The sequence below is a fragment of the Chrysemys picta genome, chromosome 14 (assembly GCF_011386835.1).
Source record: "Chrysemys picta bellii isolate R12L10 chromosome 14, ASM1138683v2, whole genome shotgun sequence".
Classification (NCBI taxonomy): Eukaryota; Metazoa; Chordata; order Testudines; family Emydidae; genus Chrysemys; species Chrysemys picta.
Window position 1 is genome coordinate 15940042 of NC_088804.1, and position 18529 is coordinate 15958570.

Sequence of the window (18529 nt, forward strand, 5' to 3'; positions counted from 1 at the left end):
TCTCAGTAGTCTTAAAGAACTGTAATATTATATTCCTTTCTCCTTTCATGCATAGCTTTGTTTCTCCAAACCTGCTTCAGGCATGTATTAATAGACTATGATGTGAATATGTTAATAGGGACACACCCAATAATGTCCCTAAGGTGCAGGTGTCAGGAACCAAGGTCTGCAGCAGAGCCAGTCTCTGGGCAACCTAACAGGCACAGCTGGTCTGGAGCCTGCTGCCTGACTGGCTACACTGTCTGACTGGTTGGAAGAGTCAGCAGACCAGCTCTTAAAGCCCAGCAGCTGCACAGTGACTCCTCAAAGCATTTGCCCATGGCTGTGATAGCTTCTGCGCCTGCTTGTTTCCAGTCCTGATTCTGCCTTAGACCCATCCATACCCTGCCTTGCCTCACTCCAGGCAGCCTGGCTCTGACCCTTGGCTTCAACTCCTGATTTCTGCCTTTGGATATGACCTTGCGCTTCTGTTCCTTGCTGCCAACTCCTGTTCTAATCACTAGGCACGACCACCCACGTACTGATCTCTGACAACAGGATACTAAACAAAATCCTCCTCGGTGTCCAACAGATTTCCTTTCTGATGCATTCCATTTTCATTTATGCACATAGAGGGGTTTTCGCTTTCATTTTTGATGCATTTAAGAATCATCTAAAAATAAGATAATCAGGATCAACTCTTACATTCACACTCATAGAAAAAAGGCTTTTGTGAAAATTTAGTAAGAAAATAAAAAGTGAGGCTTTCGAAGAAATCTTTAACATGCTGATCCACTTTACTTCAGGTCTCCACCAATGCTGGGGAAGAGTGAGAAGGGAGACAAAGAAGTCACTTTGGTTGTTACGTACAGATACAAATATTTAAAGAGTAGCTCACTTTTTAGCATAGGTGTTGCTGCTAACATATGTGTTTAAACAATATAGAATAGTAGCCAAGATAATTATGTATGAGTTGTAAGAACCACTGCCTCAGGGGAAATTCCAAGAGGAATTCTTCCTGGGAGTTCTCCAGTGCAGAAGTTGAGGGACAGGGAGGTGTGTGTGTGTGTATAAAAAATACTCCCATTAGTATGTCTGGGCTGCTGCATAGACAGAACAGATCAACAGTTCATCTTGTCCAGTATTATGTCAGATGTTGACTAATGTCAGATGCTTCAGCAGAAGGCATAAACTTCATAATGCCCCTAATTTTGCCAAAACCTTAACAGTGACCCCAGCAGTGTTGGGGCAAAATAACTTCCCAAGTGCATGGAATGTGTGATAGTCAGACGTGCTGATCTGTTGACATAGTTAATATGAAAGCATATGAGGCTATTGATAAAATTTTGCATTATAGTGCAAGTTTGATGAAGCTGGGGTATGTATTTGTTTTTGGGTATCTGTTGGAGTTGGAAATGCAAGTCTTATAGAGCACATTATCGACAGTGTTGTAGGGAATGTGAAATATTCCCTTAACTTCTTAGTTCCTGCTTTGGGTGGATGGGACATAACCTGCTGCAACTTTGACTTTCACTTTTGTTCACATTGTTTTCTAATTCTATAACAAACAACCCCATCTAACTACTGTAGATTGTGGTACTTTGGCCTATTATTGTAGAATACTGGTGTGTGTGTGTGTGTGTGTGTGTGTGTGTGTGTGTGTGTGTGTGTAATATATGCATATAAAATGGCCAAATCATAAAAGGTACTGGCTGCTTTCTACGAGGTACCAAGCAATGTAGTCAGTGATTCCTAACAAACTGTCTAAAACATCCACCCACAGGGAATTCCACAGGTCAATTATGTATTTTGCAAAACGACCTTTAATGTTTAAAAATTTGCAGCCTTTAAATTTCAACTGATTTTCTCTTGTTCTTGTAGGAGACAGTAGAGCTAGTTAGGAATGTCTGATTTGCCTTCTCTGTGCCATTATCCATTTTATTATTTATTAACATTTCATAATTGCTTATTCATCATAATATCTTTGAATCTGCTTATTACTATATATCATTTCACTCTTGTAATTGTGCATAATGCAAGGACAATTCATTATGCTGATTTTTTTCTTTCTTAAACACGAAGGATAGGATTTTCAAAAGCGCCTGAAAGGATCTGTTTAAAGTCAGTGGAAAGCCTCCCATTCCCTGAAAGTTCGATCAGGTCCCAGCATGTAGTATATGCATAGCCCTCTGATGGAAGACGTGTAGGGCTGCAAGAGGAATTGCAAGAGGATTTCTGCCTCTGAGCTCCTTGGTGTGAAGGGGGGAATATGTACTTTGAGGGAGTTCAAAATACTCCCATTAGTGCGTCCGGGCTGCTGCACTGTCTGATATGGAGAAGTTGGGACCCTGCTCTTTTGAGGTGATGAGGACGACTACTCAGAGACTAGGTATTTACAAGATCTCACCCTACACATCTGCATTAGGGCCAGTAACAATCTGTCCCTGATTAAGGTGGGCATTTTAATTGAGCATGTTTAAACTCCTATTTCTCAAACTTTTTTTAAACATCCCCTTGGCCCCTTTCATCTGTCCTGTGTCTGTCTTGTCTAGTTAGATGTACGCTTTTTGGGGAAGGGGCTGTCTAATTTTATGTTTGTACAGTGCCTTGTACAGGGGTCCCCCCATTCTCAGTTGGCCTTTATGCACTATTGAATTCAACTTGCTAAATAATAGTTTAAAGAAAATCTGGAGACCCTAATGCCTTCATTGGGCAACTAGGGCGTGGGAACTCTTTTGAAAGTATGTTTATACAGTCCCATGAAAACACACATGATGCCGTGACATCTTCATCATATACGATGGACAGCCATACTTCATTTGTGACAAAATAATATAATATGGATAACATACATTCCTAAGATACTCATCTTCAATTATCCAGAGACCATATATTTCTTGTTGGATCATAACTGAAATAAAGGATGCATAAATATACCATAGGAAAACTCTATGATCCTGGAATTGTGCACTGGAGATCTCCCAGCTGGTACAGTTAACTTCAGTTCCGTTGAAAATACCCAAGAGATCCTCAACAAAGACGAATCTTGCCATTCTCAGAGGCATCTAAAGAAATGGAACTTAATAATTTTGATAGGCAAATTTGTCATGGAAGTCACTTAAAAGAACAGTGAGGGTTTTTTTCCCGTCCGTGTTCCATATAAACTAACCGGTGTGATTCTGTGTCTCATGAAGCAACTGCCAACATAAAAACGATATCCATTCTACACGAAGATGCAGTGTGTGGGTGCCTATGCTCCATGAATTCTGATCACATCCATATGTCCTTTGTTGGTTTTCCACTCTATCTTGCATTTTACATAGTACCAGCCAAGATTACCAAGGCAGGTACAATAAACAAATCTGTCCTCTCTGTCCATCTTAAGGATTGATACCTTCAGCAATGTGTAAATTCAGCATTCTTATGCTTCCCCCCCCCCAGTCATATTTGGGATTTTCTGGTATTAATTCTCAATTTATAAAACCAGTAATTTGCCAGTGCTATCTTATAGTGCCCTACATTGTCTCGGTTTTTCTTGGAGTTTCATATCTGATGTTCTTAACGTTAAGGTCAATTTTATTGATGCTGAACTCTGTGGATCTCATTTTTTCCATTGCATTTTACTAGGCACATACTGAGAGGGTAACTAATCTTAATATCTTGTGTTCGCAGTTCTATTTAGCATGAAATCAGTAACTGACATATTAATTATAATAATCTGTTCAATATACTTTACCTACATGTTAATTATAGCAGGCCATTCTCATTTATTTCTCTGGGTAGCTTATTAATTCAACCCAGATGGTACAGCTTTTTGAGACTGTAACACTGAGTGTTAACAGAATAAATCATGTTGCCAAGATACAGCAGCAAAAATGTTATCAAATCTGAATAGGCTTCAGTATGATATAACCATGAAGGAAACTTACCTACTACTCACACAAGAAGCTTAGTTAAAATCAGGGTCACTAAGCCAAACCTTTTTTGTAAGACAAAAAGCACCACCAAAAGTAGACGACTTTCTATCAAATCCCCCCAAATTTGGAAAAATACCCCTTGTTTGCTACCAACCTGTACAATTCACAAGCCATAAAGTAAAAGATGCCACTTTTTTATTTTGGAACATATTCCGTGGCTTCCATTTTTAAAAAATGGACATTTACCACTAGCCTTAATTAATATATCATGGCTACTGGCTGTAATTCCCATTTAAAGTGCAGGAAATAGAAATACTGCAGTAAAAAGAAAATGCAGTAAACATTTGTTTTTTAAATGGTGCCCCCTACTGGTAAGAATTCCCATCCTCCCTGACCTTTCCTGTAAAAGTCTTCAGTGCAGTACTTTGTCAGTGATAAAGATTAGAATTCGTTTGATGTGGTACATTAGATGACACATTTTGGATGACACACTACTCCTTGCACATCTCATTTTTTAAATTATTCTCCTCCCCACACATACCACCTCCATCATGTTTATTTCTAGGGTTTCTTGTGTATTTACTCTCCTATTCTACTTGAATGCATTCTGGAGACAATGGGCTAGATCGTAAATCAGCATAGCTCCACTGAAGTCAGTTGAGGATATGGTCCAGTATTCAGGCCTTCAGTAGTTCCTTCATATGACTCATTTAAGGAAAGCATATTGTAAATTAATTAATCACCTCCGCTTTTTTCTTATTCCATACACTCTTACTACCACATGACTACAGCAGGCATCCTCAAAAATATGAACATTTACTTCACTATGGTATTTCCCATTACTGTGGTGTTTCGTAGTTATAGATTGGGAAATGTGTTAAGTAATGCAACAGTGCATTAGCTACCCATTCATAGATCCATAGATTCATAGATTCTAGGACTGGAAGGGACCTCAAGAGGTCATCGAGTCCAGTCCCCTGCCCGCATGGCAGGACCAAATACTGTCTAGACCATCCCTGATAGACATTTATCTAACCTACTCTTAAATATCTCCAGAGATGGAGATTCCACAACCTCCCTAGGCAATTTATTCCAGTGTTTAACCACCCTGACAGTTAGGAACTTTTTCCTAATGTCCAACCTAGACCTCCCTTGCTGCAGTTTAAGCCCATTGCTTCTTGTTCTACCCTTAGAGGCTAAGGTGAACAAGTTTTCTCCCTCCTCCTTATGACACCCTTTTAGATACTTGAAAACTGCTATCATGTCCCCTCTCAGTCTTCTCTTTTCCAAACTAAACAAACCCAATTATTTCAGCCTTCCTTCATAGGTCATGTTCTCAAGACCCTTTCCAATTTCTCTACATCTTTCTTGAAATGCGGTGCCCAGAACTGGACACAATACTCCAGCTGAGGCCTAACCAGAGCAGAGTAGAGCGGAAGAATGACTTCTCGTGTCTTGCTCACAACACACCTGTTAATACATCCCAGAATCATGTTTGCATTTTTCGCAATAGCATCACACTGTTGACTCATATTTAGCTTGTGGTCCACTATAACCCCTAGATCCCTTTCTGCCGTACTCCTTCCTAGACAGTCTCTTCCCATTCTGTATGTGTGAAACTGATTTTTTCTTCCTAAGTGGAGCACTTTGTTAAACTTCACCCTGTTTAACAGACCATTTCTCCAATTTGTCCAGATCATTTTGAATTATGACCCTGTCTTCCAAAGCAGTTGCAATCCCTCCCAGTTTGGTATCATCCGCAAACTTAATAAACGTACTTTCTATGCCAATATCTAAGTCTTTAATGAAGATATTGAACAGAGCCGGTCCCAAAACAGACCCCTGCGGAACCCCACTCGTTATACCTTTCCAGCAGGATTGGGAACCATTAATAACAACTCTCTGAGTACGGTTATCCAGCCAGTTATGCACCCACCTTATAGTAGCCCCATCTAAATTGTATTTGCCTACTTTATCGATAAGAATATCATGCGAGACCGTATCAAATGCCTTACTAAAGTCTAGGTATACCACATCCACAGCTTCTCCCTTATCCACAAGACTCGTTATCCTATCGAAGAAAGCTATCATATTGGTTTGACACGATTTGTTCTTTACAAATCCATGCTGGCTGTTCCCTATCACCTTACCACCTTCCAAGTGTTTGCAGACGATTTCCTTAATTACTTGCTCCATTATCTTCCCTGGCACAGAAGTTAAACTAACTGGTCTGTAGTTTCCTGGGTTGTTTTTATTTCCCTTTTTATAGATGGGCACTATATTTGCCCTTTTCCAGTCTTCTGGAATCTCTTCCGTCTCCCATGATTTTCCAAAGATAATAGCTAGAGGCTTAGATACCTCCTCTGTTAGCTCCTTGAGTATTCTAGGGCCTTGTCTACACTACGAGAGTAGTTCGATTTTACTTGCAGTAATTCGACTTTGTGCGTCCACACTAACGGTGATAGCGTCGACATTCGAAGCGGTGCACTGTGGTCAGCTATCCCACAGTTCCCGCAGTCCCCTCTGCCCATTGGAATTCTGGGTGTAGCCGGCAATGCCTTCTGGGTAACAAAATGAGTCGAGGGTGCTTTTGGGAAACTGTCGTCATCCGTCCATCACTCCCGCCCTCCCTCCCTGAAAGCGCCGGCGGGAAAACAGTTCGCGCGCTTTTCCAGTCATTGACAGCGCGGACGCCACTGTACTCCGAGCATGGAGCCCGCTGCGACCATCGCTGCAGTTGTGGCCACTCTCAACGTCTCGCAGCTTATCATAAAGGTTTCCCTGAGGCAGATGCAGAAAAGTCAGGCGAGGAGGCTACGGCGCCGCGGTGATGTCCTGAAGTCTGAGAGTAGCACAGACCTGTCAGAAAGCAGGCGACCCAGCGCCGAGGACATCACAGTGGCAATGGTTCATGTTGATGCCGTGGAATGTCGATTCTGGGCACGGGAAACAAGCACTGAGTGGTGGGACCGCATAGTGCTGCAGGTCTGGGATGAATCCCAGTGGCTGCGAAACTTTCGCATGCGGAAGGGAACTTTCCTGGAACTTTGTGAGTTGCTGTCCCCTGCCCTGAAGCGCAGTGACACCCGCTTGCGAGCTGCACTGAGTGTACAGAAGCGAGTGGCCATAGCCCTCTGGAAGCTTGCAACGCCAGACAGCTACCGGTCAGTCGCGAACCAGTTTGGGGTGGGCAAATCTACCGTGGGGGTTGTTGTGATGCAAGTAGCGAAGGCAATCGTTGATGTACTGCTGCCAAAGGTAGTGACCCTGGGAAACGTGGAGGCGATCATAGATGGCTTCGCAGCGATGGGATTCCCAAACTGCGGTGGGGCCATAGATGGAACTCACATCCCTATCCTGGCCCCGGACCACCAGGCCACCCAGTACATTAACCGAAAGGGCTACTTTTCCATGGTGCTGCAAGCACTGGTGGACCACAGGGGACGTTTTACCAACATTTACGTGGGATGGCCGGGCAAGGTTCATGACGCTCGTGTTTTCAGGAACTCTGGTCTGTTTAGACGGCTGCAACAAGGTATTTACTTCCCGGACCACAAAATAACTGTTGGGGATGTGGAGATGCCTATAGTCATCCTCGGGGACCCAGCCTACCCGCTAATGCCCTGGCTCATGAAGCCCTATACTGGCGCCCTGGACACTGAAAAAGAACTCTTCAACTACCGGCTGAGCAAGTGCAGAATGGTGGTGGAGTGTGCTTTTGGCCGTCTCAAGGGGAGATGGAGAAGCTTACTGACTCGCTGTGATCTCAGCGAAACCAATATCCCCATTGTTATAGCAGCTTGCTGTGTGCTCCACAATCTCTGTGAGAGCAAGGGGGAGACCTTTATGGCGGGGTGGGAGGTTGAGGAAAATAGCCTGGCTGGTGATTACTCACAGCCAGACAGCCGGGCGATTAGAAGAGACCAGCGGGAAGCGCTGTGCATCCGGGAGGCTTTGAAAGCTAAGTTCCTGAGTGAGCAGGGTAACCTGTGACTTTATAGTTTGTGTACTGAGAAGCTAAACCTGCCCCCGTTTCTTTACCCAGTTAATGTTGACTATCCTATCCAGTTACATACCCCCTTCACCCCCCCTCCAACACACGTGTCGAAATAAAAATAGTTCTACTTTGTTAAAGCACACCGTTTTCTTTAATACTGTTTTCGCGGGAATTTTTTAAAACTGGGATGCAGACTGTGGTGCGGGGCGGGTGTAGTGTTGTGACGCGAATGCAGCTTCTAAACTCAAGGATTGACAGGCTCCGCTGCGGTGGGATGCTTGTTTCAACGGAGCCTGTCAACCCTCCTGATCGGGACTGTGTGTATGGGGGGTCTATTTGACTTTGTGGCAGGGGGAGGACGGTTACAGATCCCATGCTGTGTGGCTCTGTGATCCTGCATAAGGACCGGCGCTTAAGATCTGTAACTGCCCTCCCCCGCCACAAAGTCACAGAGCAACCCATCCCCCCCAACATTACATCAAAACAACCTCCCAGACTAACTGGGGCAACTAGTCACTGCATCACTGCACTGTGTATGTGCCCTGCTGCTGTGCCTGCCCCCGACTATGTACCCTGCCAAAGGAGACTGTCCTGTCCAATTACCAACCCCCTTTCCCCTCCTCCTCCAAAAGAACATGATTGAAACAGTAGTTAACAGAAACGAATTTTTTATTATCAACTACACATGGCATTGGGAGGTGAAACTTGGACGGGGGCTTGTGTCAGGCGGGAAGGAAAGAACTTTTCAAATTTTGGGAAATGAGAGCCTTCTGCTACTAGAGCTCTCTGCAGGGGTGGAGTGAGACTTAGCAGGGACTCTGCCGCCTCTCCTTCTTTGCACTTTGGGTGAGGTGGGTATGGGACTTGGTGGCGGGGGAGGGCGGTTAGAGATGGACTGCAGCGGGGCTCTGTCCTCCTGCCTCCGTTCCTGCAGAACATCCACAAGGCGCCGGAGCGTGTCCGTTTGCTCCCTCAGTAGTCCAAGCAGCGTTTGAGTCGCCTGCTGGTCTTCCTGCCGCCACCTCTCCTCCCGATCCATGTTGGCTTGGTGCATTCGGGTCAAGTTCTCCCGCCACTGGGTCTGCTGTGCTGCCTGGGCTTGGGAAGAGGCCATAAGCTCAGAGAACATGTCCTCCCGTGTCCTCTTCTTCCTACGCCTAATCCGCGCTAGCCTCTGGGAGTGTGATTCCAGGCTAGGTTGTGAGACAGTCGCAGACGGGGCTGTGGAAATGGGAAAAAGGGAGTGAATTCCTCAGAAAGATAAATGTAGTTGTGAACAAAGAACATAGTCTTTCTCTGTGAACAAGACCATGCACAGCACCTTTCACATGCGCACTCAGCACAAGGTCGAATTCTCGGCCTTCGCATTCAGTGCCTGGGGTCTTGAACAGCACATTTGAAAAGCGAGGCAGCAGAACGGAATTTCTGTTGCAGGCAGACATGGTAAGCCGTACACTTGTGGCAGTTTAAAACTTTTATATTACCACTGGCCTCATTTCACATTTAAATCAATGTCAGTCCCTGCTGCCAGCAATCCGGCAAGCGGGAACTCTGCCCCTGTCCCACCCCCTCGCGGCTGTCCCCGGGAACGATCCCTTTCGGCTGCCCCTCTCCCGCCTCCACCGCGTGGCTGCAAACCAGCGGTTACAGTTCTGTAAAGGAACGGGAAAGCAGTCCCAACACTAACATTCCCCTACCTAATTAAAAGCAGGTCACCATGGCCAACATCACCCTGATGAGGATCTCCGAGAGCGACAAAGAGAGAATGCTCCGGGAAAGCCTCCAAAGACCAGGGCCGTATGCCGCCCTGCTGTGCAGAGCAATGATCCCCGAGTACTTGATAATCTCGTGGCGCGGCAACGTGTCGTACTTCGGAGGACCCAATAAGGCCGCTCTCCCCAAGAACCTCATGCAACGGCTTTCAAGTTACCTCCAGGAGAGCTTCATCGAGATGTCCCAGGAGGATTACTGCTCTATCCCCGGACACATAGACCGCATTTTACTGTAGCTGCAGTAGCAGGGAATAAACAGTAGAGCGGCTTGTGCAGGACAATCACTGAAAACCGGACATTGCTAGATTTCTTTTCAAAACTTGCACTGCCCCTTACTAAACCGTTAAGCGCCTAGGGCACACTAATCATGAACAACCCATTCTTTTAATTGTTAATATTCCTGTTTTGTTAAAAATAAATGTTTAGATGTTTACAACACTTACTGGCTGATCCTTCACCAGATTCTGTGTCCGGGGTAACGGCTGGGGACGCTTCGTAGGGGATCTCTGTAAGGATGATGAAGAGATCCTGGCTGTCGGGGAAATCAGCGTTGTGAGAGCTGCCGACTGCCTCGCCCTCCTCATCTCCTTCCTCATCTTCCCCGTCCCCTAACATGTCCGAGGAACCGGCCGTGGACAGTATCCCATCCTCAGAGTCCACGGTCACTGGTGGGGTAGTGGTGGCGGCAGCACCGAGGATGGAATGCAGTGCCTCGTAGAAACGGGATGTCTGGGGATGGGATCCGGAGCGTCCGTTTGCCTCTTTGGTCTTCTGGTAGCCTTGTCTCAGCTCCTTGATTTTCACGCGGCACTGCGTTGCATCCCGGCTGTATCCTCTCTCTGCCATGTCTTTAGAGATCTTCTCGTAGATCTTTGCATTCCTTCTTTTGGATCGCAGCTCGGAAAGCACGGACTCATCGCCCCACACAGCGATGAGATCCAAGACTTCACGATCAGTCCATGCTGGGGCTCTCTTTCTATTCCCAGACTGCACGGCCATCACTGCTGGAGAGCTCTGCATCGTTGCCAGTGCTGCTGTGCTCGCCACGATGTCCAGACAGGAAATGAGATTCAAACTGGCCAGACAGGAAAAGGAATTCAAATTCAAATTTTCCCGGGGCTTTTCCTGTGTGGCTGGTCAGAGCATCCGAGCTCGCACTGCTGTCCAGAGCGTCAACAGAGTGGTGCACTGTGGGATAGCTCCCGGAGCTATTAGCGTCGATTTCCATCCACACCTAGCCTAATTCGACATGGCCATGTCGAATGTAGCGCTACTCCCCTTGTCGGGGAGGAGTACAGAAGTCGAATTAAAGAGACCTCTATGTCGAACTAAATAGCATCGCAGTGTGGACGGGTGCAGGGTTAATTCGATTTAACGGCGCTAACTTCGACATAAACGCCTAGTGTAGACCAGGCCTAGGATGCATTTCATCAGGCCCTGGTGACTTGCAGGCATCTAACTTTTCTAAGTGATTTTTAACTTGTTCTTTTTTTATTTTATCTGCTAAACCTACCCCCTTTCCATTAGCATTCACTATGTTAGGCATTCCTTCAGACTTCTCGGTGAAGACTGAAACAAAGAAGTCATTAAGCATCTCTGCCATTTCCAAGTTTCCTGTTACTGTTTCTCCCTCTTCACTAAGCAGTGGGCTTACCCTGTCTTTGATCTTCCTCGTGCTTCTAATGTATTGATAAAAAGTCTTCTTGTTTCCCTTTATTCCTGTAGCTAGTTTGAGCTCATTTTGTGCCTTTGCCTTTCTAATCTTGCCCCTGCATTCTTGTGTTGTTTGCCTATATTCATCCTTTGTAATCTGTCCTAGTTTCCATTTTTTATATGACTCCTTTTTATTTTTTAGATCATGCAAGATCTTGTGGTTAAGCCAAGGTGGTCTTTTGCCACATTTTCTATCTTTGCTAACCAGTGGAATAGCTTGCTTTTGGGCCCTTAGTAGTGTCCCTTTGAAAAACTGCCAACTCTCCTCAGTTGTTTTTCCCATAGTAGGTGATGATGATGTAACCTCAGCATCAGTCTTACCCTGAAGCACAACCCCCACCATCATTGTAAGCATTTCAGCAATATTGTTCTTCTTTTCCCTCCACTCTTTGCTATACTAAATAATTAATAAGTATCATAAATATAAGTTTAATAGTATAATCTGCATCTAGAAAGAAAGATACGAACTGGAGGCAAACCAAGACTGGAATACCCAACTCATCTTGGTGGGCATACTTGCCAAACACCACACACACACTCCGTAAACTAGCATGTTTTGCTATCCTTTTCAGACACATTCTTTATAAAAGGCTATGCTGCTGGGAATCTGTGTGGAAATTAAGGAGATCACAATCAATGTTTGCTGCTTTTCTAGGAAGTACTAGTTTCATAGTCCAGGAGAAATTCTGAGATCAATGACATTGAATATAATGCTAAGCCACCATTCAGAGGTAGGAAAAAATCTGAAGTACCATCAGGCCTCTGAACATTTTAAATTCTCTTTGATGTAACAAACATTAATCTATTATATCTGTAAAGAGTACACATACAAAATATTGCTATCAGTTTTATTTTAAAAAACTAACAAGTTCAGTCAACTCTGCACAAACCACATCCCTTTTTATTTATGGAAAAGTTATGACTTAAAGGGAAGCAAGAGTTAAACAATTGAAATCTTATGTTCTCCAGTCTGATCAACGTACTCCCCAGCCTCAGTGATCAGCTATCACGTTGCTTTACTCTCTTCAGTTTGTTTTTTCCAGTATTGGCAATTTCACATTTTAGAGTAAAATCGGGACAACAAACCAATGGTACTACTCATTGCTTAAAGTTAAGTGTGAGCTTGAGTGCTGGTTTGGGAAGAGGAGGGTCTAAAAGCTGAATGTTAATCTCTTGGTTTTTACTTATCTTACTAGGGCAAGTAAGTAAGAATACTTGAGTAAGAGTACTGGTCCCAGAAACAGGGTTTCAAAGCAGTAGAAAAAGTAATAATGGAAAAGACTGTCTCAGATTCTTTGGTGTGCTGGAGCAGCGCTTGGTGCTAGGAGATGGGCAAAACTGGGGGCGTGTTCAGTCCCCAACAGAGAACATGGTGATATTTGTCAAATAAAATATTTGCTGAATACTATTTAGTCAGCCCTAATATTTAGAGAGAGAAACAATGAAAATGCTTCTGGAATGCTAGATTTGTGGCACTACCACAGCAGGAAATGAATTAGCATAAAGTACAATCCCCTGAATGCCTGCCCCCCATAAGCATATTGTTCCAAATTCTGTCTTTTTTCCTCATCTGTGCAACATCAGTTGGAGATGCATAGGTGTAACTCAGGGAATAAACTGACCCACTGTGTACAGCACCAACCACCATTTTCTGAGAAAGACTGTGCTGTACTTGAAAAGATTCAAAAGGCAACAATAAAGACAATGCATACCTTAAAACATACAAATTACAACTAAAAAAACTTTCTAAAGTATCAATAAGAACTAGAAAAACACTACATGGTTAAGAGGAGCTTTTAGCTGAGGAATATAAAATCTTAAATGGCACAGATAACGTCAATTTGAGTTACCGTTTTCAGAATGACACAGATGTTAGGATAAGGAAGCATAAATGGAAATTAAAGAGAAACAAATTCAGAACAGATGTCAGGAAGCATTTTTTTCATGCAGAGAATCACAAACGTGTGGAATGGCCTACCAGGCAAGATTGTTAAGGCAAAAGCACAGGGGACATTCAAGAAATGATCAGATGGCATCATAGGGGAATTGAGTAGTAAAAAAGGAAATGAGCATGCATGAGGCAAATGGCTTTAATTTAATCCCAAACAATGTCCATGTTCTTATGTTATTAATGCTTACATACTTACTTTGGCTAAACACAAAGAATTCCTTCATTTAAAAAAATAGTTCTCCATTCAGAAAATTGTCACTTTTTAATATAAACAAAATCAATACATATAGGAAGAAAGCTATTTTTTTCCATTCAAGACTTTAACAAGTTTTCTAAAAATCGCATGAATATTCAAGACCAACATGCATTATCATTGTTTTTTTTTCTTTTTGTACAGATTTCCCCACTGATTGGCAATGCATATGACACATCTAGCCATGGGACAACTTATTATGGTTAAGCCATTAAAGATATATTTTTCAGTAATGGCTTCTGGTTGACGCTAGGTATGTCTACACTTCAATAAAAGACTCTCAGCTGGCCTGGGTGAGTGGGCTTGGGCTGTGGGGCTATAAAAATTGCAGTGTGATGTTCAGGCTGGGGCTGGAGCCTGGGCTTTGAGACCCCACAAGCCAGGAGAATCTCAGAGCCCAGGCTCCAGTTTGAGCCCAAACGTCTACATTGCAATTTTATAGTCCTGCAGCTTGATCCCTGTGAGCCCAAGTCAGCTGCCTCGGGCTTTGAGACTTGGTGCTGCTAGTTTTTTTTTATTGCAGTGTAGACATATCTAGTATGGCCACTTAAGCCTATTGGCTGCTCCATTTCCATGCAGTATAAGGGGTTGGGGCAGAAGAGAAGATGTATTGCATCTTAAATCCTGTGTGGGAGTAGATGTTTAATATGCCTAAAGCCCCAGTCCTGCAGACACACAACTTTATACATGTGAATAGTCGCACTGAAATCCCTTCGAAATAACAGGCAACCTCCATGACTGAATAGCTGTGAAAGCTTTTGGCGCTTCTGTGAACAGCCGTGTTGCTGATATGCAGATAGAAATTATGAAAAAAAAAAAAGAAAAACTAGAGATGTTCTGGATCTGGGTTAGGAACTGATCTTTCACCTCAGACTTCTCTTCCCTGAACCCAACATCAAATCTATACACCTGTCAATCTGGGAAAGGTCTGAGTCCCCCAGGTTTGGGGTATTCCAATATTGGGTTTTTGTTTGGCCCATTATAGAAATAAGAGGCTCAATCAGCACAGGTGTAATAGTCTCAAGTTGCAGTGGGGGAGGTTTAGGTTGGATATTAGAAAAAACGTTTTCACTAGGAGGGTGGTGAAGCACTGGAATGGGTAACCTAGGGAGGTGGTGGAATCTCCATCCTTAGAGGTTTTTAAGATCAGGCTTGACAAAGCCCTGGCTGGGATGATTTAGTTGGGAATTGGTCCTGCTTCGAGCAGGGAGTTGGACTAGATGACCTCCTGAAGTCCCTTCCAACCCTGATATTCTGATTCTATGATTCTAGGTGAGGAGCAGAAAAAGAAACTGACTCCAAACCAACTTTCTGCTCCTTTGATCTTGGGTCAACTGGGAGCTGAGATGAATGACTTATAGCAGCTCCGTGACTGCTCTTAATTACATTTCCCACAGTGACCAAGGATCAAGCAGAGTGCACAACACTATGCCCATTCCTCTTCTGCCCCCTGCTACCCTCACTGCCTCTCTCCTCCTGACACACCCATGGTACAAGGGGGATTCTTGATTGCCTATCTAGGGGAGCATTTGGGCTGCTTCATACTGCTTCAGAAACAGAAAGCAACTGGGGTCAAGGAGTGAACCCATACATTTAAGTGGAGTTATGCCAGTTTATACCAGCTGACGAATGGGCCCAGAGGTTGGATCTGGGTTGTGGATCTAAAGTTCCAGGCACAGAGAAGGATTTTTTTTTTACCAGATTTTGCTACAATATTTTAAAAACAAATAATCCTCGGTAATAGATGGTGAAAAATATCAGGAGTGGGGTGTCCTGGAGATGCCTGAGAACTCTGGGCTAGATCCTCAGTCAGTGAAAAACATCATAGCTCTATTGATGTTAGTGGCACTAAGAGTAAGTAAAATTCTGCTGCTACCCCACTGGCTAGCTGGAATTACACTTTTTGTTGTAACATTATCGCTTGGGTTATCAGGATTTTAATTCTGCAGACACAGAAATGTAATGGGATCAACCTGGTGGATAATTTAGTTTATGCCTTCCAGTTTATATCAGCCTGTAGTCCCTGACTTGTAAAGTAAATTAATCAATTAAACATTGATTTTATGTACCATTTCCCTTTAAGCTGTTCTTAAATAATGTTTGATCAGTGTGCATTTAAAATCTCTGTCGTTTAAACAAATCATCACCTAGCCCTTTAGATACAGACACAGAGAACTAAACAATGCAGCGTTAACTTATCTGTTGTAGGCTGAAAATGCTGTCTAGGCTTATCTTCTTAAATGTGCTTTTGACACATAAAACCAGTTCACTAAGTCACATATCGAGAAATTCAATAGCAGAATGGGCTTAGAGATTTACTAAAATTATATGTAAATCTCATAGGCATGTTCTCTAGAAAAAGGAAGAGAGCCATAAGAAAACAAAATGATAGTGCCACAAGGTATTTTTGTGGGATCTGGATTACTAATCATAACCTCATGTTGATATTCCTATTGCCACTGTGCCTGCCAATAGTGTTACTATTTTAAAACTGTATTTAAATTTGTGACTGTCTGAAACTGAATGCTACAATGGTCCATAACCATGTTTTCTTAATTATATTACTATCAGCTAATTGACACTTGTGTAGTACATAGTAGGTGTACTTTGGAGGGAGGATAAAGACATGTCCCTGCTCCAAGGAACTTTGACTGGGACTTTGAGGCCTAAGGGAGTTATGTACCAAATTCCTATTGACTTTCAATGAGACATGGGCACTTAATTCTTTTAGTAACCTTTGAAAATCCTAGCCCCACAGTCTAGGGGCCCAGTCTTGCATGCCCATAACACAATACTACAAGATAATACTCAATACTACTAGAAATCCCATTGGCTCTAATGGGACTACTCACAGCAGCTTGGTAGTATTTGTAGGATTGGGTCCTAAGATTAGATACAATATGATGTGAGGCAAATAAACTGTTTACTCAATTTTAATAATGTATTTATTAAAAATGGCCATTCACCAAATACTGTATTTGACTTGTTTTAATTGTCACAGAAGCAATTAACTATGAAACAATGATTTTACAAAAATCTCTGACATTTTGGGGGATCACTCAGACTAGTACAGGTTTTGGTCAATGCCTGCCCCGTAATCTGGGGGACATTTATGCTGATCAACTATGGTTCAATTCCCTGACGATAGTAGCCAAGCACAAGATCCCACCCTGGCTTCCACCAGCCTAATTACTCCTTTCAGGGTGACACCAACAGACCTTCCAGTCCTGAATCTCCCCAAATTTGTCCTCCCTGAGTTCTTAAATACCAGATGCTTGGACCATTCTGCTCTAGTTCATCACCCCCGAAGACAATAAACCAGCCCTCAAGATACCAGTTCTCTTTGGCACACACACACACACAGGCCGCACAGTTTGCACAACAGAGACCTGCTTGGGATCAAAATAAACAAAAAGTTTTATTTAATAAGATTCAAAGACAAAATAGGAAGGAAAATCAAACACATACGAGATACACAGAAAACAAACAAAAAGACAACCTCAGGCTTTACACTTCCATGTTTTCTAATACAAGTTACATATTATCTTTGAATGGTTTCCCAGCCTACCCCCTAGCCATGGGGGTGGAAGGGAGTCAGCATTCATGGACAACTTCATGCCTAAAGCTCTGCTGGCATGGTGACCCCTGCTTATTCAGAGTGGGGGAAATTCTAGCCAGGATGTTTCAGCATCAGCCCACTAACTCTAATGGTCCACCATTATCTTTTCCTGGGCTGGAGAATGAATGGGTTCTGGGAACTGGTTTCATGTAAACACCTGGCTTGGGAGGCGCCTCTCCCTGCAGTGAGGCATAGTTGAAGTAGTATTACAGGTTGTGAGCACAGTTTTCTATATACAAAATACATAAATTCATAGCACAGTTAATAATAAATGTATCCATCTAAATGATCATCAAGTTCAGAACAAGCTTTCATAAAAAACCTTACTCAATATACATGTATAGTACAAGAGTACAGTTTGCAATCAGTAGGTTCACCTGCTCATTTTCTGGTTTAAATCATCTGTTTAAACCATCTGTTCTCTCCTTGTGGACTCTGAACCCTGATTGTCACTCTCACCCCATCATTTCTACCAACTGCTGGTCAGACACAAGATCAAACTTAGCTAGAGAGTGGCACTTCTCTTTGGTGACTACATTTGCCTTGCATACATCCTTTAAAGTACCTCAGTTGACACTCAAACTGGCGCTACATGATCGCTTTTCCAAGACAAACAAAAGGGGTGTCTTACTGCCAAGACAATAGAAACTGTGCTAGACTTCTCTCACCTGGAACTTGCCTATGTTACTCCTCAAATGAATTTGTAGTGTTTTTGAAGAATTACCGGTATATATCCCATACATCTCTCTAAAATTATACCTTGCTGACAGGTAGTCACCACCGCCTTTTCACTTTTTTTGTAGGTACCTCAACTCTTCGAATCCGTTCAACCCATCTCTACCATTTCAAGAACAAAATAAAATATACTTATTTTGGTATCAAGATATTTTAAATAATGGAGTATAATTCCATCAGCACTGTGCTCTCCTGTTATTTATTGCTGTATTAAATTATATACAATTGAAGATATCCAGTTTATAATGAGATATCTGAAGATTTATTTTAGCAAAAATATTAGCTTTATTATTTATTCATTCTAGCAGTATTCCTCAGTGTACACTCTATAAATATTAACATATCTGATGTCTTGCAATGATACGATGAAAATAGTGCCATTATGCATGATGTATGGTGAAAATCTGACATCTAATTTTTATGTAGTTGATCTTCTATAGCTTATAACATCAAAGAGCTCAATTAATTAGCAGCTCATGTCAGAGAAACTAATGAAAGTAGTGCTAATGTAGGGAGATTTGTAGACTTCCATTTGGGTTTAAAAAGCACTGTTTATCCAGGAACATTATCACGGTGGTGCTAAATTGGAAAAA

The 18529-nt window shown here is 42.9% G+C and overlaps 1 protein-coding gene across 1 annotated transcript; it reads right to left on the minus strand.

Annotated features, from left to right (window-relative positions):
* Nucleotides 1-8444: 8444 nt before the first annotated feature.
* Nucleotides 8445-11083, minus strand: LOC135975599 (uncharacterized). The gene is made up of 2 exons (XM_065567033.1): nucleotides 10109-11083; nucleotides 8445-9114 (listed from the first exon to the last, which is right to left on the minus strand). The coding sequence occupies exons 1-2, from the start codon at nucleotides 10683-10685 to the stop codon at nucleotides 8639-8641; spliced, it is 1053 nt and encodes a 350-aa protein (XP_065423105.1). The 5' UTR covers nucleotides 10686-11083; the 3' UTR covers nucleotides 8445-8638.
* Nucleotides 11084-18529: the final 7446 nt, after the last annotated feature.

What these genes read in the sequence shown, in the direction of transcription:
- LOC135975599 (XM_065567033.1), bottom strand. Translation starts at nt 10,685, where the DNA reads ATGCAGAGCTCTCCAGCAGTGATGGCCGTGCAGTCTGGGAATAGAAAG. An exon ending in ATCTGGTGAAGGATCAGCCA is followed by an intron (nt 9,115 to 10,108) that starts GTAAGTGTTGTA and finishes CCATTTCCACAG; the next exon opens with CCCCGTCTGCGACTGTCTCA.